Source organism: Anomaloglossus baeobatrachus, chromosome 3, assembly GCF_048569485.1.
Source record: "Anomaloglossus baeobatrachus isolate aAnoBae1 chromosome 3, aAnoBae1.hap1, whole genome shotgun sequence".
In the NCBI taxonomy this organism is placed as follows: domain Eukaryota; kingdom Metazoa; phylum Chordata; class Amphibia; order Anura; family Aromobatidae; genus Anomaloglossus; species Anomaloglossus baeobatrachus.
Genome location: NC_134355.1, coordinates 282,480,169 through 282,503,314, shown reverse-complemented (window position 1 = coordinate 282,503,314; position 23,146 = coordinate 282,480,169). Strand labels below are relative to the sequence as shown.

Sequence of the window (23,146 nt, the reverse complement as noted above, 5' to 3'; positions counted from 1 at the left end):
GCTGTGTTTTTAAAAGAAGCCAAGATGAACAGAGCTGGGATCAGGAAAGACTTTGCTACCTACCCCGGTGTCATCCTGGGGACGGCTAAGAATAGCGTATTTTTGAATGTGCTTGATGCAAATCAAAACATCCTGTTTGCAACTAGGGCCCAAGTGCTGCCACTGATGGGGTGGGTGTCTGTGTGGCCCAATTTTTGGAAAAAAGGGAGACTCCGCTTGGAGTAACCCTTGCTTGCTGTGTTTTTAAAAGAAGCCAAGATGAACAGAGCTGGGATCAGGAAAGACTTTGCTACCTACCCCGGTGTCATCCTGGGGACGGCTAAGAATAGCGTATTTTTGAATGTGCTTGATGCAAATCAAAACATCCTGTTTGCAACTAGGGCCCAAGTGCTGCCACTGATGGGGTGGGTGTCTGTGTGGCCCAATTTTTGGAAAAAAGGGAGACTCCGCTTGGAGTAACCCTTGCTTACATTGTTTTTAAAAGAAGCCAAGATGAACAAGTCATGGGTCAGCAAAGACTTTGCTACCTACCCCGGTGTCATCCTGGGGACGGCTAAGAATAGCGTATTTTTGAATGTGCTTGATGCAAATCAAAACATCCTGTTTGCAACTAGGGCCCAAGTGCTGCCACTGATGTGGTGGGTGTCTGTGTGGCCCAATTTTTGGAAAAAAGGGAGACTCCGCTTGGAGTAACCCTTGCTTGCTGTGTTTTTAAAAGAAGCCAAGATGAACAGAGCTGGGATCAGGAAAGACTTTGCTACCTACCCCGGTGTCATCCTGGGGACGGATAAGAATGGCGTATTTTTGAATGTGCTTGATGCAAATCTAGCTGTGAAGTGTACAACTGGGGCACAACTGCTGCCACTGAATGGGTGGGTGTGTGTGGGGCCCAATTTTTGGAAAAAAGGGGAGACTCCGCTTGGAGTAACCCTTGCTTACATTGTTTTTAAAAGAAGCCAAGATGAACAAGTCATGGGTCAGCAAAGACTTTGCTACCTACCCCAGTGTCATCCTGGGGACGGCTAAGAATAGCGTATTTTTGAATGTGCTTGATGCAAATCAAAACATCCTGTTTGCAACTAGGGCCCAAGTGCTGCCACTGATGGGGTGGGTGTCTGTGTGGCCCAATTTTTGGAAAAAAGGGAGACTCCGCTTGGAGTAACCCTTGCTTGCTGTGTTTTTAAAAGAAGCCAAGATGAACAGAGCTGGGATCAGGAAAGACTTTGCTACCTACCCCGGTGTCATCCTGGGGACGGCTAAGAATAGCGTATTTTTGAATGTGCTTGATGCAAATCAAAACATCCTGTTTGCAACTAGGGCCCAAGTGCTGCCACTGATGGGGTGGGTGTCTGTGTGGCCCAATTTTTGGAAAAAAGGGAGACTCCGCTTGGAGTAACCCTTGCTTGCTGTGTTTTTAAAAGAAGCCAAGATGAACAGAGCTGGGATCAGGAAAGACTTTGCTACCTACCCCGGTGTCATCCTGGGGACGGCTAAGAATAGCGTATTTTTGAATGTGCTTGATGCAAATCAAAACATCCTGTTTGCAACTAGGGCCCAAGTGCTGCCACTGATGGGGTGGGTGTCTGTGTGGCCCAATTTTTGGAAAAAAGGGAGACTCCGCTTGGAGTAACCCTTGCTTGCTGTGTTTTTAAAAGAAGCCAAGATGAACAGAGCTGGGATCAGGAAAGACTTTGCTACCTACCCCGGTGTCATCCTGTGGACGGCTAAGAATAGCGTATTTTTGAATGTGCTTGATGCAAATCAAAACATCCTGTTTGCAACTAGGGCCCAAGTGCTGCCACTGATGGGGTGGGTGTCTGTGTGGCCCAATTTTTGGAAAAAAGGGAGACTCCGCTTGGAGTAACCCTTGCTTGCTGTGTTTTTAAAAGAAGCCAAGATGAACAGAGCTGGGATCAGGAAAGACTTTGCTACCTACCCCGGTGTCATCCTGGGGACGGCTAAGAATAGCGTATTTTTGAATGTGCTTGATGCAAATCAAAACATCCTGTTTGCAACTAGGGCCCAAGTGCTGCCACTGATGGGGTGGGTGTCTGTGTGGCCCAATTTTTGGAAAAAAGGGAGACTCCGCTTGGAGTAACCCTTGCTTGCTGTGTTTTTAAAAGAAGCCAAGATGAACAGAGCTGGGATCAGGAAAGACTTTGCTACCTACCCCGGTGTCATCCTGGGGACGGCTAAGAATAGCGTATTTTTGAATGTGCTTGATGCAAATCAAAACATCCTGTTTGCAACTAGGGCCCAAGTGCTGCCACTGATGGGGTGGGTGTCTGTGTGGCCCAATTTTTGGAAAAAAGGGAGACTCCGCTTGGAGTAACCCTTGCTTGCTGTGTTTTTAAAAGAAGCCAAGATGAACAGAGCTGGGATCAGGAAAGACTTTGCTACCTACCCCGGTGTCATCCTGGGGACGGCTAAGAATAGCGTATTTTTGAATGTGCTTGATGCAAATCAAAACATCCTGTTTGCAACTAGGGCCCAAGTGCTGCCACTGATGGGGTGGGTGTCTGTGTGGCCCAATTTTTGGAAAAAAGGGAGACTCCGCTTGGAGTAACCCTTGCTTACATTGTTTTTAAAAGAAGCCAAGATGAACAAGTCATGGGTCAGCAAAGACTTTGCTACCTACCCCGGTGTCATCCTGGGGACGGCTAAGAATAGCGTATTTTTGAATGTGCTTGATGCAAATCAAAACATCCTGTTTGCAACTAGGGCCCAAGTGCTGCCACTGATGTGGTGGGTGTCTGTGTGGCCCAATTTTTGGAAAAAAGGGAGACTCCGCTTGGAGTAACCCTTGCTTGCTGTGTTTTTAAAAGAAGCCAAGATGAACAGAGCTGGGATCAGGAAAGACTTTGCTACCTACCCCGGTGTCATCCTGGGGACGGATAAGAATGGCGTATTTTTGAATGTGCTTGATGCAAATCTAGCTGTGAAGTGTACAACTGGGGCACAACTGCTGCCACTGAATGGGTGGGTGTGTGTGGGGCCCAATTTTTGGAAAAAAGGGGAGACTCCGCTTGGAGTAACCCTTGCTTACATTGTTTTTAAAAGAAGCCAAGATGAACAAGTCATGGGTCAGCAAAGACTTTGCTACCTACCCCAGTGTCATCCTGGGGACGGCTAAGAATAGCGTATTTTTGAATGTGCTTGATGCAAATCAAAACATCCTGTTTGCAACTAGGGCCCAAGTGCTGCCACTGATGGGGTGGGTGTCTGTGTGGCCCAATTTTTGGAAAAAAGGGAGACTCCGCTTGGAGTAACCCTTGCTTGCTGTGTTTTTAAAAGAAGCCAAGATGAACAGAGCTGGGATCAGGAAAGACTTTGCTACCTACCCCGGTGTCATCCTGGGGACGGCTAAGAATAGCGTATTTTTGAATGTGCTTGATGCAAATCAAAACATCCTGTTTGCAACTAGGGCCCAAGTGCTGCCACTGATGGGGTGGGTGTCTGTGTGGCCCAATTTTTGGAAAAAAGGGAGACTCCGCTTGGAGTAACCCTTGCTTGCTGTGTTTTTAAAAGAAGCCAAGATGAACAGAGCTGGGATCAGGAAAGACTTTGCTACCTACCCCGGTGTCATCCTGTGGACGGCTAAGAATAGCGTATTTTTGAATGTGCTTGATGCAAATCAAAACATCCTGTTTGCAACTAGGGCCCAAGTGCTGCCACTGATGGGGTGGGTGTCTGTGTGGCCCAATTTTTGGAAAAAAGGGAGACTCCGCTTGGAGTAACCCTTGCTTGCTGTGTTTTTAAAAGAAGCCAAGATGAACAGAGCTGGGATCAGGAAAGACTTTGCTACCTACCCCGGTGTCATCCTGGGGACGGCTAAGAATAGCGTATTTTTGAATGTGCTTGATGCAAATCAAAACATCCTGTTTGCAACTAGGGCCCAAGTGCTGCCACTGATGGGGTGGGTGTCTGTGTGGCCCAATTTTTGGAAAAAAGGGAGACTCCGCTTGGAGTAACCCTTGCTTGCTGTGTTTTTAAAAGAAGCCAAGATGAACAGAGCTGGGATCAGGAAAGACTTTGCTACCTACCCCGGTGTCATCCTGGGGACGGCTAAGAATAGCGTATTTTTGAATGTGCTTGATGCAAATCAAAACATCCTGTTTGCAACTAGGGCCCAAGTGCTGCCACTGATGGGGTGGGTGTCTGTGTGGCCCAATTTTTGGAAAAAAGGGAGACTCCGCTTGGAGTAACCCTTGCTTGCTGTGTTTTTAAAAGAAGCCAAGATGAACAGAGCTGGGATCAGGAAAGACTTTGCTACCTACCCCGGTGTCATCCTGGGGACGGCTAAGAATAGCGTATTTTTGAATGTGCTTGATGCAAATCAAAACATCCTGTTTGCAACTAGGGCCCAAGTGCTGCCACTGATGGGGTGGGTGTCTGTGTGGCCCAATTTTTGGAAAAAAGGGAGACTCCGCTTGGAGTAACCCTTGCTTACATTGTTTTTAAAAGAAGCCAAGATGAACAAGTCATGGGTCAGCAAAGACTTTGCTACCTACCCCGGTGTCATCCTGGGGACGGCTAAGAATAGCGTATTTTTGAATGTGCTTGATGCAAATCAAAACATCCAGTTTGCAACTAGGGCCCAAGTGCTGCCACTGATGTGGTGGGTGTCTGTGTGGCCCAATTTTTGGAAAAAAGGGAGACTCCGCTTGGAGTAACCCTTGCTTGCTGTGTTTTTAAAAGAAGCCAAGATGAACAGAGCTGGGATCAGGAAAGACTTTGCTACCTACCCCGGTGTCATCCTGGGGACGGATAAGAATGGCGTATTTTTGAATGTGCTTGATGCAAATCTAGCTGTGAAGTGTACAACTGGGGCACAACTGCTGCCACTGAATGGGTGGGTGTGTGTGGGGCCCAATTTTTGGAAAAAAGGGGAGACTCCGCTTGGAGTAACCCTTGCTTACATTGTTTTTAAAAGAAGCCAAGATGAACAAGTCATGGGTCAGCAAAGACTTTGCTACCTACCCCAGTGTCATCCTGGGGACGGCTAAGAATAGCGTATTTTTGAATGTGCTTGATGCAAATCAAAACATCCTGTTTGCAACTAGGGCCCAAGTGCTGCCACTGATGGGGTGGGTGTCTGTGTGGCCCAATTTTTGGAAAAAAGGGAGACTCCGCTTGGAGTAACCCTTGCTTGCTGTGTTTTTAAAAGAAGCCAAGATGAACAGAGCTGGGATCAGGAAAGACTTTGCTACCTACCCCGGTGTCATCCTGTGGACGGCTAAGAATAGCGTATTTTTGAATGTGCTTGATGCAAATCAAAACATCCTGTTTGCAACTAGGGCCCAAGTGCTGCCACTGATGGGGTGGGTGTCTGTGTGGCCCAATTTTTGGAAAAAAGGGAGACTCCGCTTGGAGTAACCCTTGCTTGCTGTGTTTTTAAAAGAAGCCAAGATGAACAGAGCTGGGATCAGGAAAGACTTTGCTACCTACCCCGGTGTCATCCTGGGGACGGTTAAGAATAGCGTATTTTTGAATGTGCTTGATGCAAATCTAGCTGTGAAGTGTACAACTGGGGCACAACTGCTGCCACTGAAGGGGTGGGTGTGTGTGGGGCCCAATTTTTGGAAAAAAGGGAGACTCCGCTTGGAGTAACCCTTGCTTGCTGTGTTTTTAAAAGAAGCCAAGATGAACAGAGCTGGGATCAGGAAAGACTTTGCTACCTACCCCGGTGTCATCCTGGGGACGGATAAGAATGGCGTATTTTTGAATGTGCTTGATGCAAATCTAGCTGTGAAGTGTACAACTGGGGCACAACTGCTGCCACTGAAGGGGTGGGTGTGTGGGGCCCAATTTTTGGAAAAAAGGGAGACTCCGCTTGGAGTCACCTTGCGGTGTTTTACATGACTTTAGAAGGGCGTGCCATGCCTATATCTGTGTGTCCTCCTCTTTTTCCTTGTCCAGCTGTTTTGTTTTCGCATGAGTACATGTCCTTGTCACTTTCCCATGTGTTTGTGTTGTGTTGTGAGTTGTTTGTCACCTTTTGGACACCTTTGAGGGTGTTTTCTAGGTGTTTTACTGTGTTTGTGATTGCCTGCCATTGTTTCCTATGGGCTCGAGTTCGGTTCGTCGAACGTTCGACGAGCCGAACTCGAGCCAGACCCCCCGTTCGGCGAACCGCCTCGAGCCGAACCGGGACCGGTTCGCTCATCTCTAATCAGCACCATTATAAAGGCTGGCGGAGGCAACAAAGGTGCAAAATACTGATGAAACAACCACCCACAACCAATTCATGGAGGAGGTGGCTGCTCAGTATTATAAATACACATACACACACACACGAGGCTTGTATATGGCACTAGTCACACAGATATAATGCTCAGTGACAACTATACTGTTAGATTTGTCAGACTGCCAAGTACTATATATATGCAGAATTCTGGCATACATTGCTTTCAAATGTCACAACATTTTTGCACAATGCCAAGTTTAAATTTTTCGCACGATTCATGCCACTTGTCAGTCCCTTCTAATTCATTATGAGGCGTGATTAATAAATCAGCGCCTGACTCCAAAACAACCCGTCATCAAAAATGGCATGAACATTGCAGGCCTAAATCTGAGATCTGCCCACCATTACTACTCCTCCATTCTGATTCTGCCCTGCAAGGGACCAACATGAGACTGAAATAGCTTCTGATATTATTCTTACTACTACAGAGTGGGGGCTCATTCACACTTCCAATTTTTCCATGTGTAATAAAAATCGATTGGTTATTCTGATCATCCACGCATGCACCACTGCTGGTGCCATTTTATTGAAGACTACCTGGGAAATTAATTGACGCACATGCCGCCAGTTGGCTATGCCTGCATGAAATGTCAAAGTGGAAGCAGGTCACTGAAAAAGCTATGACTTGTCATTCAAACACCAGCAGCAAGCAGAGGAGCCGGGCACCAAAATCTCATCACCAGAAAACTGTAGGATTAGCAAGTGAAGTACCCACCATTTACGAGAGCAGCACATGGTGATATGATACAGCTATTCTGTGGATATGCTCCTGGTGTGCTGCAGTTAGTGAATAGCATGAACTTGAGGTTCTGCTCTCATTTCCCTCATACTGTGCATATTCTGTAGACCACTCTGTGTGCATATCCTCTCATTATGGTGCTATAGAAATTTAGAAGCTCTTCTGCATTTGCTAAACGTAATACCCAGTGCAGCCCACCTCATTCTTCAGATGCATCTGAGATGCAAATCTTTAAAAAGATTCTAGGAACTATAGCAGAAAGCCATATGTTCCTTACTAACACAATCAGGGAGATCAAAAAGGACATCTCTAATGTGACAAGATATGCAGAAGCTGAGTGAATGAGCTAAGGAAACCAAAAGTAGAATTAGCATGGTAGACCATACAGTGACACCAGTACCACCATACATTCAAGACCATCTCAGTCGTAAATATACTGAACATATGACCAAAATCAATAACCATGAACTCTATATTATGATTTATTCACCTTCCTGAGCACACAGAAAGGGACAATCTTGATATATTTGACAAAGCCAAGACGTATTCACCCTTTTCTGTAGAACGTGTCCTTTAGATTCTTAATGAAACAAAATCTTTTTGGGGCTCCGCAAGTTCATACACTGTGTACACAATTATCGATGAATATTTTGACCTGCATATTTTCCGACTCCAAGCTGTATTAACCTGAATGGTTACTGGATGAAGAATAAACGGTGATGTGTATTACTGTAATGAGGGAGGATGTGGCCTTAGGATAGCAACACCCTTTTCAAGGTTTGCAGAATTATTACACAGTTTGTTTTCCTCCAGACAAATTGGCAAAAAAAAAAGAGATGTGATGGACTCTGAAAAGTCAAAACTTAAGTCTTACAGAGAGATTCTGTACTGTGAAAATGCTAAGGTTCAGTAATTGGGGCAAACACAGAACCATGAAAAGATTTGTTGAAAATAGTCCACTAGGTCGCAAAAAATGTGTTGGGAAAAATAGACAGCCATCTGCCAAAGATTTGAGAAGAATCAAATGGGAATTGATCAGGAACCCAATATCCTTCAGTGTTTGTCATATACCAGAACTACAACTTTCCTGGAGTGTCCAGAAGTACAAGGTGCTCAGACACATGGCCAAGGTACAGAAAGCTGAAACCGACCACTACTGAAGAAAATGCAGAAGGCGAAGCATCAAGAATGAGCCAAAAAATATCTGAAGACAGATATTTTTGATGGTTTTATGGACTGAAGAGATGAGAGACTTTTGATAGAGCAAACAGATGGTGTGTGGTTGGATCAGTAATTGGCAAAGACCTACATTTTGACTCCGATGTCAGCAAGGTGGAGGTGATATTAAAGATGAGCTAGTTGAATCTTTTCAGGTTAAAGGTGAACTCAAAATCAACTACTTTTACTTAGAAAATTGGTGACGTGTTCAATACGTATTTCACATGCTGTATATATGAAGTGGATGGACATCATTTGAAACTGGGCATCACCTGCCACAAACTCCATTGATCTCACATGACCCGCCATCATGGGCAGTACGCCACTAGTTAAAAGGAAAAAAATGCAAGAAAAAACACCTGTGAGACAATGTTAGCAGTTTCTTATATCTGCTGTGGGAGGTTGAGTACTCTGTTATTGTGACACTGATACAAACGGTCATACATTCAGATGAGGACCATAGCATTCCGGTAGTCTTAGCATACAACCGGCAGTGCTTAAGATGGAATGTTGGTAAGTATTAAACAGTTAGGATTAAAAAGATTTAAAAGTGGAAGCACATTATAGTATGTACATGGTAAGAAATGTGAAGCATCTTGAGGAGGCCATAGCCATGACAATGTAAGGGGGTGTAGAATATGTGTAAGCAAATTATTTATGGAACTAATTTTTGGCATGTACTGTTCTGCACAGTGGATACATCAGGGATTAATGAATTGTTCATAAGTGTAATTTATCTAACAGGGGTATGCAAAGCCTGTGTGTTTAAGGAATACAATAAAACCTCGTGAGTGTAATTTATGGCAAAGTAATCCCAAACTTCTTTTTCTATTACAAGCAGTCACAGTCAATTGTTTGACATGGATCTTCAACTACTCAGCTGCTACAGTATGTTTTGTAAATCACTTCTGCATGGGGCCAACCCTATTATGTGTGTGTACATTGTAAAGTATGTTTCCTTACACAGATATATATATAGATAGATGCAGCATCCTGTATAGATACATATTTAGTCTACACTTCATCGCAGGCACCATTCTTATTTTCCCTGACTTCCTGTGTTTTGCTTCCATTTTAGAGCAATGTGGAACATATACACGTTCTTTACGACCAGTGTATCCATCAAAAACCTTTCCCAACCATTATAGCATTGTAACTGTAAGTAATTCATCCTTTCTTTTTGCAACTTTTTGCTTTGCCAAGGTGTTTGCTTTTTAGAATATCATCTGTGTATTTAAATGCTCCTAACATAGCCATTACCAAGGATTTATATTCTTTTTGCTTTAAAGCGTAACCGTCGTTTTTAATTTTTATTTCATAAATTAATAGTACACATGAAAATAAGCAACTTTGTAATATACAAGTGCACCTCAATAAATTAGAATATTATCAAAAATTTAATTTATTTCAGTAAATCAATACAAATAGTGAAACACATACTGTATATTATGTAGAGTCATTACAAACAGAGTGATCTATTTCAAGTGTTTGTCTGTAAATGTTGATGATTATGGCTTACATGCCAATGAAAACCAAAAAGTCATTGTCTCAGAAAATCTGAATAATTACCACAAAACACTTGCAAAGGCTTCCTAAGCCTTGAAAATGGTCCCTTAGTCTGGTTCAGTAGGCTACACAATCATTGGTAAGACTGCTGACTTGACAGATGTCCAGAAAGCAGTCATTGACACACTCCACTGTTCAGAGTGCTGTATCCAAGCATATTAATGGACAGTTGAGTTGAAGGAAAAAAGTGTTGTAGAAAAAGGTGCACATAAAATTAAGAATTCTGGAATCTTCTCTGCCTCCACAGTAAAAAGCAGCTTTTTATTTGCATAAATCCAATGAAAAAAACACGTAAATGAACACAGCAAAAATGCAACGTGTCAACATAACCTTACTGAGCTGCTTGGTTCAGTTTTCCTGGATTCCTTATTTTTCTCTGTTATAGATACAAATCCAATGGCAAACTGTTTTGCGCTGGTGTAGTGCATCTAGGGTTGTGGACCTGTGGAAGTGCCACACCAGCGCAAAACGGTTTGCCGTTGTCGGAAGCTTTGGCTCCCCCTCCCTGCACTACATGTTACCCATGTCTGCACAATAAAGAAGACTTGATTTCATCCCCCGGTGAATTGCTGCTCTTTTTCCTTCTTCCTCCATTGGATCTGGATTTTTTGCACTGTGGTCTTGTTCTGAGCGTGCAACTCCAGGGTATGTGTTCCCTGACTGTAATTGAGGTCCAGTTCCTCAGACCAGTGTGAAGCTGATTTTTACTCACTAGTGGTGCCCAGTCTCTCACTCCTGTACCTGAACTTTCTGTTATAGATACAGTTCCAGCAAAGTGGATGGAAATTATAGAAAACTCATCCCCACTGTAAACTGGCCTGTGGTGCATATTTGAAAGCTGTCAATTTCTCTTGTTGGTACAATGGATTTTATGTGACGATTTTACCCATAGAATTGCATTACATACAGAAAATCCATACATATAAAAACCCCGTATGCATTTTTAGTGTGTTTCCTCTGCAGAAATGTACTACAAACACATATTCCACACACCAGTACCAGGATGTATCAAAATTGAAGATGAGCAAACCCGAGGTTCGGTGTTTGGACTTTTATGAAAAAACAGAGTTCGACTACTTTACGTATGAACACCCCTTGCGCAAGCTTTGCTGTGCTCAGGTACGCTCAGTCCTCAGCCCAGTGTGAGCTGCTTGCAGTGTTTGCAGTGTTTGAGGAGCTCGCACTGGGAGTAACAACAGCGTAATCTGATCTAGTGTGCCCCAAAAAAAAAATCCCACTCAACTCTCCACGGCTGGCTGCACCCAAACTGCTCAATCATTGGCTTCCATTAGGGTTCTGGTCAAGTTGAGTCCCTAAACTGAACTTAATTTAATATTCGGTTGACTCCACCAAACTGAACTTCTACGGGTTCGCTCACTCTAATCAAAATCTAATTTATTTAACACATGATACAGCAAATACAGAGAAACACTGAGATAAAAATGCACTCAAAAGTGCAATTAAAAACTTCATGGAACCTAATCTACCTAATAGGTGAAAAAATGTTCAGCATCAAAAGCTCAGGAAATACTCATGGTGGGAACCTGACAGGTGAGCAGGAGCAGAGAAACAAAGATGAACCCCACTGCTGGGAGGGAGGGCAGTGTTGGTGTTTCAGTCACTGGGGCAGCTCTGACATGGGTTCAGTCACCACTCTGTGTATGGATAACAACGGCTGTAACTGCGTACGCCATACAGACAGACAGCCTCTCAGCATTAGACCTGGCTATCAGTCAGTGTGAGGTGTGGTTACAGCCTCCACTCTCCATACACAGAGAGGTGACTGAACCAGTGCCGCCCCTGTGACTGAAAACAGCACCCTGCTGGGAGGATTAAAGTTAATTTCCTACTGGCAGCGGTGTTCAATGTGCAGGTGCTGGGAAGGTTCAGAATGCTATTAACCATGTTTCTGTAGGTTAATAGCGTTTTTCCAGATAACAGGTTCCCTTTAGTCAGTCTCAGGATGTTTTCTGCAACTAGAGATTGATTACACTTGAACATGGAGTGGACAACAAATGAGTCGGAAAGGGAAACACCTAGTGGTGGCACTTTGGATTAATCAGGTGTAAGTTCATTGCAAGGTTAATAATTGTGACATATAAATTCATCACAGGTCGCATGTGGACTGTATTAAGCGGGTTCAGGAGCTGAGCCTGCACCATATCGGGCAGGTGGCAGTTGTATTAGACTATTTTAACTCTTTCAAGTACTGACTGTGATATTTAAATGCAATGGCTGCCAAATTCACTCATTGTCTTCCGTCAGCTGCTGAGAACAATAGCAGCCTATGTACGTTGAATGATCCATTATTGATTGTTTTGTGCACATCAGAATTGCATGCTGCTTTGCTTTTAAATGGCCACCAATCATTCTCCACAATCAGCTGCAAAGGCGTGTCCGAAACTAGTAGAAATGCCATTGCGTTGTGTCGTGACTGTGGGTTTTTTCCCCCTGTGAAACCACTAAACCCTTTTTAGCTGGAGATTAGTCTTGTGGACACAATCTGCACAGATGCTTCATTTGCTCTTTAATTATGTTGATAGGGTATTTAACTGTAACTGTAATTCTTTTTTTTTTTTTTGTGTTACAGGGTCTCTACCCAGAATCACATGGGCTTGTGGACAATAAAATGTATGATCCTCACCGCAATGCATTTTTCACATTACGAAATCCAGAGAAGTTTCATCCTTCATGGTACCAAGGAGAACCTGTATGTATAAATGAAAGGAAACAGATTTACACTTTTTTTTTAACTGATACATGTTCTGTATTTATAGTAGAAACTGATTTCAGATTCTAAGGTGCAGGTAACCGCGGCCAGGCCTGGTATTACTGGAGATTCCTCCGGTAGCCAGTCTGACGCTGGTCGTATATATTTATCTCGGCAACCATAAGATTTACGAAATCCTTAGAGAGAAACACTTTGAAACAATTGATTTTTGTAAGGCAGTGCCAAATTGGAAATTGCAAATTTTGGGATGTGAGGTCAATAGGGGCATTGGTTCATTTTCTGTAATGGGGTGTCTATGTGGGGGTTCGGTATCACTTAGGAAGAAGAGGAGGAGGAAAAATAGTGAAGGATAGGATCCCACCTTGCTCTATCAGTGTCTGAGGCAAGAAAAGCAAATGTCACCTCAGCTGAATACTGTCTTTGAGAAGAGAGGGACATTTTTGTGTGTGTATGTACTTGCGTGTTTGTGTAAAATAACCAAATGTTGGGTGTGTACAGAATATATATTAAAAGAAAGTGGGGTACTGTATATTTTTAACCCTTTTTTGAAAACCTGTTTTATACACTGCTCGTATGTTTATTAAACCGCAATAGAAAATCTTGATGACAACCTTATTTAATTCAGTTCAGTCCTGCAAACCCAGAGTATAGTCTAGGCTGAACTCCGGAGCTCAGGTGAGAGCAGTAGTAGGAAGTCCATTAATTAAAGGTATTGTCTGATACCTATAATGCCCTTTATACGTATCGATCTAAGGCATAACCACTTTTGAACTTTGCTTTATTATAAAATTCCCTAATATTTTCCCTATCCTGCTAATCCCTGAATGTACTTTTGAGGATTCTCAAATGGCATGTCATAGGAGGACGGCCCTGCCGGATGCCCCCGCCAAATCGGATGTAATAGGAGGATGGTCCCGCCAAATGGATGTCACAGGAGGATGGCCCTGCCAAGTGCAAGTGGCATGTCATAGGAGGACGGCCCTGCCGGATGCCCCCGCTAAATGGGATGTCATAGGGGGATGGCCTCGCCAAATGGATGTCATAGGAGGATGGTCCTACTAAATGAGCTGTCATAGGAAGATGACCCTGCTAAATGAGATGTCACAGGAGGATGGCACCACCAAATGGGATGTCATAGGAGGATGGCCCTGCCAAATGGATGTCACCGGAAGATGGCCCTGCCAAGTGGCATGTCATAGGAGGACGGCCCTGCTGGATGCCCCCGCCAAATGGGATGCCGTAGGGCGATGGCCCGCCAAATGGATGTCATAGGAGAATGGCCCTACTAAATGAGCTGTCATAGGAGGATGACCCTTCTAAATGATGTCACAGGAGGAGCACCACCAAATGGGATGTCACAGGAGTGTGGTCCCACTGAGTGGGATGTCACAGGAGGATGGTCCCACCAAATGAGATATCACAGGAGTATGGTCCCACTGAATGGGATGTCACAGGAGAATGACTGAACCAAATAAGGATGTCACAGGAGGATGGCTTTGCCATAACTTTTCTGCAGCTTCTAACAATCTCTCACCCACTGTGATATGTGCAGAATTCATTGAGACGTGTGCTTCTTAATGAATTTTGAGTAACTTTCAACTGCAGTACGTCACCTCCAGAAGTGTTACTGGGTCGGGGACTGGAAAATAATTTTGGCGTAATTTATAGCAATTATAGCTAATTTTGAGTTTAACAAAAAAATTACAAGATTTAAAGGTGTTTTATGTTAGAATTTTGGCAGAAACACTTTGATAAAAATGGCCCTTAATGTGTTCTATAGCTGCTGCTGTAATGTTTTTCAATGGTTGTATGTGTTATTATTAAAAATCTGATTTACGCAAAGCAGGAAAAACATGGCTTCAGGGCATGCTGATTTTTTTTTTTCCCTTTTGAAATAGGCATAATGTGTTTTACCGCAGTGCAGTTTTCTGTATACGCATTTCTTATATTTTTTGTGCTATTTCAGGAGTGGAGTTAAGTATTCATAAGCTAATTAGTCTTATTAAAAATTCTCCATTTGTAGGTATGGATAACGGCCATGAACCATGGGTTAAAGACTGGGACTTACTTTTGGCCAGGATCTGATGTTAAGATTAATGGAACATATCCAAATAATTATAAAGAATACAATGGGTAATTACAAGCTGCATTTTTTTACAATGTTTTTCCGTATAGCTTACAGTATTACATTGGCTCCAAAAGAGATACTTTAACTATCACGCATTTCCTAGCATTCATAAGACAAAAAGTCACATATCCAAAAGACATTACCATGAATTGCAGCTAGACATGCACACACATTTTACTGAATTTATGGACATTTTAATTTCTTATGATCTGATTCAGTACAATAATTATTTATTTTTGGTAGGAAACAGATAGGGACAGATAACCCAGGTTCTGAAAGCAGAATGATTTTCTGCAAGATTTGTATAAAATAGATACATAGTTGTTCCTTATGCAGACGTCTGATTATCTTTTACCAGTGCTATCCATGATCTTCATGGATTGCACTCTTACCTGTGATAATCTATGGGACCATTCACATGTCTGTGGCAAGAGAAAATTGTGCAGACATGTCCAATTTTGATCTGAATGTAAGATTAAAATTGCCAATGCAAGTGTATAAGCCAATGAGAGAATTGGACCACTCTTGGATGTCATCCAATTGCAGTCTGATTTTCACAGACTGTCAAAATGAAGAAGGTGAAGACATTTTTTAGCTTTTTCTCGACGTATGAAAAAAACTGATGACACTTGGACCACACTGTCATCAAACGAAGATAAAAATGCAAAGAAGACACATGCCTTCCACACTGCCTTCACACGGTCACCTCATAAATTCCCTTCCTTTCTTTCCATACTGTCTCCTCACATATTCCCCCCTTGCTTTCCATACGGTCTTGTCACATATTCCCCCCTTTGCTTTCCATACTGTCTCCTCAAACAGGCCCCCCTTTCCTGTCCCCCATACTGTTTTCAGAGCTATTCCCCCTCACAGCTGCCCATATTGTTTTCACAGCCATTAACCGCTTCCAATATTATTTTCACATCGATTACCCCCATGTTCCCCATATTGTTTCCATAAGCATACCCCCCAATTTGTAATCTTAGTTTTTTTTCAGCACCGTTAGGGCGCTTACCAGACCGAAGTTCTTCGTGCTAGAGAGTGACGTAAACAGAGTGATCAGATGACCAGATTGTACTGCTGACATCGCCCCAATCTGGAAGTGCCGGCGGTCAGGACTTCAATTATACTCATGCCGGAAAGACATGAATACAATTGATTTTTGGGAGCTGATGTGTTACAACATCTCTGAGCGAGTTATCAGCTTGGTAGCCAGCTTGGAGAACTGTCAAATCACTCTACAGGGGACAACAGAATGCAGTCGCTGAGGACATACTACAGACTACCCCATCAGAAAAATGCCCTGCTTTCCCCACTCCCTGCTTGTACACCTCTGGGCTGTACAAATGTACAGGGAAAATACTTCCAAAGGAATACTTTGGAAGTTTGATAGTTCACAAAACTAGTCGACATTTACACTGCAGAAACATTAAAGGGACTCTATCAGCACCAAATGACTGTTCAAACCAAGTACAGGCATTCGGTGCATCATGGCGGGGCCAATCAATTAAGTACACCTTCACGCTTGCTTGTTCTCCCTCTATCTCCACCCCCTGTTTTTAATTGACAGCTCAGACTTCATACAGCCAGAGAAGGGAAAAGATAGAGGGAAACCAATCAGGTGGGAAGGTGTAGTTAAATGTTTCACCATGCCATGGTGCGCTGAGCTCTTGTATTTAATACCTTAATGATCAGGCCTATAAGGGCCTTAATGGTCAACCAGTTTTTCAGATTTTCCTCTTCCCTTTTCAGAAGCCATAACTTATTTTGTAATACTTTTTAATGACGTGCCTGTATGAGGTTTTGTTGTATTCAGAGCAAATTATATTACTTTTTGCTGCTGCTTTTGGGTATGTCTAACTTATTATGGAACTTACTTTTTTATTCTTCACATTTCACACCTAAGCTGTTGAACGAAAATATATATATAAAATGTATTCTTACAGTTGTGCAAATACCTAATGTGTGTACTTTTTTATTGTATGAATTTTGTTTTTTTGCTTTTTGTTTTTTATTCACATTTCACACCTAAGATGTTGAACAAATATATATATATATATATATAAAAACAAAATTCATACAATAAAAAGTACACACATTAGGTATTTGCACAACTGTAGGAATACATATATATACTGTATGTATTCCTACTGTTGTGCAAATACCTAATGTGTGTACTTTTTTATTGTATGAATGTAATAAAAATGTATTTTATATGAAAAAAATCTTTCTTTTTTTAGCTTTTTTTTTATTACTTTAGATTTTCCAGATGGTTTCATATGTGTTTGTATATAATATACTGTATATAAAATCTACAATATATAATTCAACATGCAGGCATAGAGTAGTGACTGAAAGTGCGCCGACCCACCCTTATGACCCAAAGCCCTAGGCTGTCGATAAGAATAAAATTCCTTTCCTCCCGGGTCTTAGTGCAAGCGCCGGGCAGCTTCATAACACTATTCTGCAGATTAAACCCATGTCTGCAGGTTAACAGTGTTTTTTTTACATGACTGGTTCCCTTTAAAAGTTGTCACTATGCAGTTATCTTGTTTTGTAATATTATTCACTTGGTTTCTACCTATCTCCTTTTTTTTCGACATAGACCTTTTCAAAACCTGTTGATAAATATTTGATACAGCATATTTCTTTCTGCAGATCGATTCCTTTTGAAACTAGAGTAATGTCTATTCTCAGATGGCTGCACCTACCTGAAGATAAGAGGTGAGAAACCTTTCTACATCATCAAACGCGAGTCTTAATTATATAGAATAAACTAGTGGTAGATAATGTCATGGTCTTTGCATCCCTAGGCTAGTTTTCGTCTAAACAGTGTAATATTTTTACTTTAGACCAGGGGTATACAACATATTTTCCCAAGGGGCCACCTGAGATCGTGACTGTTGTTGAGGGCTAAACCAATAGGCTGAAATTAATTTTGCTCCATATTAATATTAACATAGTAATGATATTATTTTTTTATATTCACATCAATTTAATCACTTGATATTGACATCTCCTATATACCATATGAGCTCACACACAGCCCCCTATATACAGTGTAAGATACCACATGGCCCTTCTATTATACAGTATGAGCCCACACACCACTTCCAAATATACACCTGAGCATTTTTCTTGTAGTGATTAATACTGAAATAGTACTCGGTATTTGATAAGCATTATCCAAACACGAATAGTTACTATTCGCCGATGACTAGAGCTGTGTTAAAAAAGAGAGACTGAAAAAGCCCCAGTGGCCAGTGTGAAAATTGCAATAATTTTTTATTTCTAAGCAGCTTGTGGTATGGAGAAAATAACGTCAAAATATGTGTTACCGTTCAGTGTATCTTGGCTGAGCAGTTAATCCCAGAACACTGTCAGCCGTAGCATTCTGCTCAGTGGTGCTTGTTGGCCTAGTTTATCTTTGTTCTAATCTACTGTTGCCAGACCTTGGATCTCATCTTACCTTCCATTTGCCTTGATCCGCTATCCTCCAAGTATTCTGACTCTGGACTATGAACTGTCAACACCTCTGTCTATCCCCTTAAAACTTGACATGCTCTCCTGTTATCAGACCCTGGAACGTTTGACTACCCTGCCTTATAACTTGTCTGTGTAACATAGCAACACCCCTTTGGTTCCTCAGGAGGTTAGTGAAACTATTTCACAGCCTTTTAGGCAGACGCGTCCTAGTTGTCGGTTTCTAGTTGTGCATCTAGGGATTTTCTAGTCTGTTCAGAAACCATTAGGATGTTATGAAGCTAGGAGTACTAGACTGTGCAAGAACCAAAAGGGGGTGGATGCAGTTTGATAGGCTTTATTCCCTCTTGACTCGTGCTAGAATACGTACGTTCATTACACTTATCACCCTGGAACCAACAGTCGGACAGAAGAAAAATCAGTTGTTGGAGCAAATTTCAACATGTTTCATCATGGTTCAGCAGGAGGACTGGACCTCATTTTCACCTCTTGCGGAGTTTGCCCTTAAGTCTGGTTAATCAATTCTACTGGAACCTTGGCTTTCTTTAATTATTATGGTTTTTATCCTTATTTTGGTGAATTTTCTAGGATGAGTTCCGGGTGTCCTGGAGTAGAAGTAATCATACAGAAACTTGGGGATATGTGGTGGGAGGTTCAAAACAATACTGGGGTGGCCCAACTTAGTAAAAAAAAAAAAAAAAGGAAGGCCGATAGTAAGCGTTTGGCAGACTCCGTCTTCAAAGTGGAAGATAAGGTTTGGATATCTTACAAAAATATTAAGCTGAAAGTGCCATCAAAGAAGTTGGGTCCTAAATTTATTGGCCCATACGACTTTCTAGAGTTGGTCTAACCAGTTATTTTTATGTTGAAGCTCCCTCAGTCTCCTTGTGTCCCTAACGATTTTCACAGATCTGTTAAAATAATTTGTCCCTTCAGTGTTGTCTCACTCATCCTTGCCTCCTTCTGTTTCCATTGATGGGTATTTAGAGTACGAGATGCAGAGAACCATGGACATTCAAAAGTTATGAATTCCCTCCCAATATTTGGTTGCTTGGTAAGGATATAGACCTGAGTAGAGATCTTGGGTTCCGATTTGTCCTGTGAAGGCCAATCATTTCTTAATGGCCTTCCATCATAGGTTTCCAAGGAAAACTGGTGGTCCAGTGGCCCCCCCTTGAAGAAGGGGTACTGACACAATTCCTCTGCTCAGTGCATCTTTGACACAATGTGTGACTGTTTGCTGTACTATGGAATCAGGGTGTGATGGGCTGCCAGTTTGGTTAGTGACAGCTCAATCATTCAATCTGATATGGGAGGTGCTGGGTTTTTTCAGGTGTTCTCTGTGATAACCCAGCTACTTAGGGGTGCTTCACACACAGCGAGCTCGCTGCCGAGATCGCTGCTGAGTCACGCTTTTTGTGACGCAGCAGTGACCTCATTAGCGATCTCGCTGTGTGTGACAATGAGCAGCGATCTGGCCCCTGCTGCGAGATCGCTGCTCGTTACACACAGCCCTGGTTCGTTTTCTTCAAAGGCGCTCTCCCGCTGTGACACACAGATCGCTGTGTGTGACAGCGAGAGAGCGACCAATGAAGCGAGCAGAGAGCAGGAGCCGGCATCTGACAGCTGAGGTAAGCTTGTAACCAAGATAAACATCGGGTAACCAAGGTGGTTACCCGATATTTACCTTAGTTACCAGCCTCTGCAGCTCTCACGCTGCCTGTGCTGCCAGCTCCGGCTCTCTGCACATGTAGCTGCTGTACACATCGGGTTAATTAACCCGATGTGTACAGCAGCTAGGAGAGCAAGGAGCCAGCGCTCAGTGTGCGCGGCTCCCTGCTCCCTGCACACACAGCTAAGCGGTGTGCGCTGGTAACTAATGTAAACATCGGGTAACCATACCCGATGTTTACCTTAGTTACCAGTCTCCGCAGCTTCCAGACCGCGGCTCCGTGCAAGCGCAGCGTCGCTTGCACGTCGCTGCTGGCTGGGGGCTGTTCACTGGTCGCTGGTGAGATCTGCCTGTTTGACAGCTCACCAGCGACCATGTAGCGATGCAGCAGCAATCCTGACCAGGTCAGATCGCTGGTCGGATCGCTGCTGCATCGCTAAGTGTGAAGGTACCCTTAGCTGAGTAGTTAATCTCAGAATACTACTAGTCATAGCATTCTGCTTAGTGGTGCTTGTTGGCCTAGTTTATCTGTGCTCTGTGTTCTGATCTATTGCTTCCAGACCTTGGACCTCATCTGACCTTTTGTTTGCCTTGTCCCTTTGCTCTGATCTGCAACCCTCCAGGTATTTTCAGTTCAGACCCTGACCTGATTACGCTTCTGTCTATCCTATTAATACTTGACATGGTCTCCTGGTATTGGACCCTGGAATGTTTGACTACCCTGCCACATGACTTGTCTGTGTAGTGACTAGCGTCACATTAGTGGTGTGTCATAATAGGTTTTAAATATATTTGAAACAAAAACTTGAATTTAACACTAGGTCTGTTTCTTCTGATGCGTTCCTTTTAAAGTGTTGCATGGTACTAATTGATCTGCTATCTGTAGAATAGAATTTCGGACGAATGAGCTTCACTTCTGGAGGTCGGGTGCCAGAGTAGGATTCCACGTCGTGAGACAATAGATATGAAACCCAGCACTCCTTTTTATTTTAAAATAAATACTGATTTTTTATTGTGCAAGTCACTACAAAATTAAGGTTTTGGTCTTTCAATAATGGATTTTCGTCAGACGGATTGCAATTGAAATCTATGCTAAAGTAGTTGCCAAAAAGGGAGATCAGGCTCCTGTGATATATGACACTAGTGATGGTGTCGTATATCACAGAAGCCTGATTTCCCTTTTTGGCTCCTACTTTATCTAGTGTAGATTTCAATTGCAATCCGTCTGACGAAGATCCATTATTAAAGGATCGAAACAGTACCTTCTTTGTGGACTTCACTTTTTTTTTTTTTTTAAATAATCAAAAATGAGTTTGGTGCAGGTCCAACACCCAGCACCTCCACAGATGAAAAGTGGCACAAATCCATACATTGCTTACATCCAGCTGCTTCTGAAGCAGATTTCCGAAGATTGGTGGAGGTGCCAAAGGTTGGACTCCCACCAGTCTCATATTGATGTATTATCTAAAGATAAGACATTCATTGTTTAGTTCCAGACAACTCTTATGATAAGTAGAAGACTTCAAAATTTATTGCCATGTAAAATGACACATTTTGAAAAAAATGTGATTATGTCCTGATATCGCAGGAAAGCTGTGTCATTTTTTTTTTGGGTTAAAGCCATCCATGTTTATGTGGAATAGTGAGAAAACATTATGGACTATTTAAAGGGAATCTGTCAGCAGGTTTTTGCTATGTAATTTGAAGACAACATGCTGCAAGAGTTCATTCACGGATGCCTGTCTTGTCAGGGTTCGATCTGTTGTTTGCTATTTTGTTTAAGCAGCAGGACTTGATTGCTCAAACTAAAATTGCCTTGTGCTTGGCAATCCACCACTCTCTATCCTCTAATTGACACCTCACTATGAATGTACAATCTTTATAGAGAGCCTGGTGTAAGCGTGACAGCTCTCTCAGCACTGCTACATGCTAAATCTAAAAATTCTGATTGTGTCAGAATCACTGAACCCAGTAAAATAAGTGATACATAACTGGATTCAGGATCTCTATGAATACATCATGGTGCTATCAAATGAGGTAGCAAAAACCTGCTGACAGAGTCCTTTTAAGAGTGATTGTTGTTTTTTACACCCAGACACTGACCATCATGAGCTTTTATTATTTTATAATATATTATTATTTAATTTAAAAGCACCATTAAATTCATGGTGGTGTACCTATACATGCGATATACATATATACATTACCAATGTTTCTTAAATTAAAGCTCTACCTTATGGAGATACTTAAACACATTAAAGAATTTTCTTACAGCACCACTCCAGTGTTTTGGTTTTTTTTCAGCACTGTAGTGGCACTTTTAAATACAGTGCTGGCCAAAAGTATTGGCACCCCTGCAATTCTGTCAGATAATACTCAGTTTCTTCTTGAAAATGATTGCAATCACAAATTCTTTGGTATTATTATCTTCATTTAATTTGTCTTCAATGAAAAAAAAAAAATTGTCATAAAGCCAAATTGGGTATAATTCCACACCAAACATAAAAAAGCGGGTGGACAAAAGTATTGGCACTGTTTGAAAACTCATGTGATGCTTCTCTAATTTGTGTAATTAACAGCACCTGTAACTTACCTGTGGCACCAAACAGGTGTTGGCAATAACTAAATCACACTTGCAGCCAGTTGACATGGATTAAAGTGGACTCTGTCCTATGTCCTTGTGTGTACCACATTGAGCATGGAGAAAAGAAAGAAGACCAAAGAACTGTCTGAGGACTTGAGAATCCAAATTGTGAGGAAGCATGAGCAATCTCAAGGCTACAAGTCCATCTCCAAAGACCTCCAAAGAAGTTCCTTTCTCTACGGTGCGCAGTGTCATCAAGAAGTTTAAAGCCTATGGCACTGTGGCTAACCTCCCTAGATGTGGAAGGAAAAGAAAAATTGACGAGAGATTTCAACGCAAGATTGTGCGGATGGTGGATAAAGAACCTCGACTGACATCCAAACAAGTTCAAGCTGCCCTGCAGTCCGAGGGTACAATAGTGTCAACCCGTACTATCCGTCGGCGTCTGAATGAAAAGGGACTGTATGGTAGGATACCCAGGAAGACCCCACTTCTTACCCCGAGACATAAAAAAGCCAGGCTGGAGTTTGCCAAAACCTACCTGAGAAAGCCTAAAACGTTTTGGAAGAGTGTTCTCTGGTCAGATGAGACAAAAGTAGAGCTTTTTGGGAAAAGCCATCAACATAGTTTACAGGAAATAAAAAAGAGGCATTCAAAGAAAAGAACACGGTCCCTACAGTCAAACATGGTGTAGGTTCCCTAATTTTTTGGGGTTGCTTTGCTGCCTCTGGCACTGGACTGCTTGACCGTGTGCATGGAATTATGAAGTCTGAAGACT

At 42.4% G+C, this 23,146-nt stretch overlaps 1 protein-coding gene across 1 annotated transcript in view; it reads left to right on the top strand.

Annotated features, from left to right (window-relative positions):
• Window positions 1-23,146, top strand: part of ENPP1 (ectonucleotide pyrophosphatase/phosphodiesterase 1) — a 136,711-nt gene that overhangs the window by 60,744 nt on the left and 52,821 nt on the right. Inside the window, exons 7-10 of the mRNA XM_075341480.1 lie at window positions 9,283-9,362; window positions 12,361-12,480; window positions 14,525-14,634; window positions 17,288-17,353. Coding sequence (XP_075197595.1) covers window positions 9,283-9,362; window positions 12,361-12,480; window positions 14,525-14,634; window positions 17,288-17,353 — 376 coding nt within the window. The remainder of the gene's footprint in view (window positions 1-9,282; window positions 9,363-12,360; window positions 12,481-14,524; window positions 14,635-17,287; window positions 17,354-23,146) is intronic.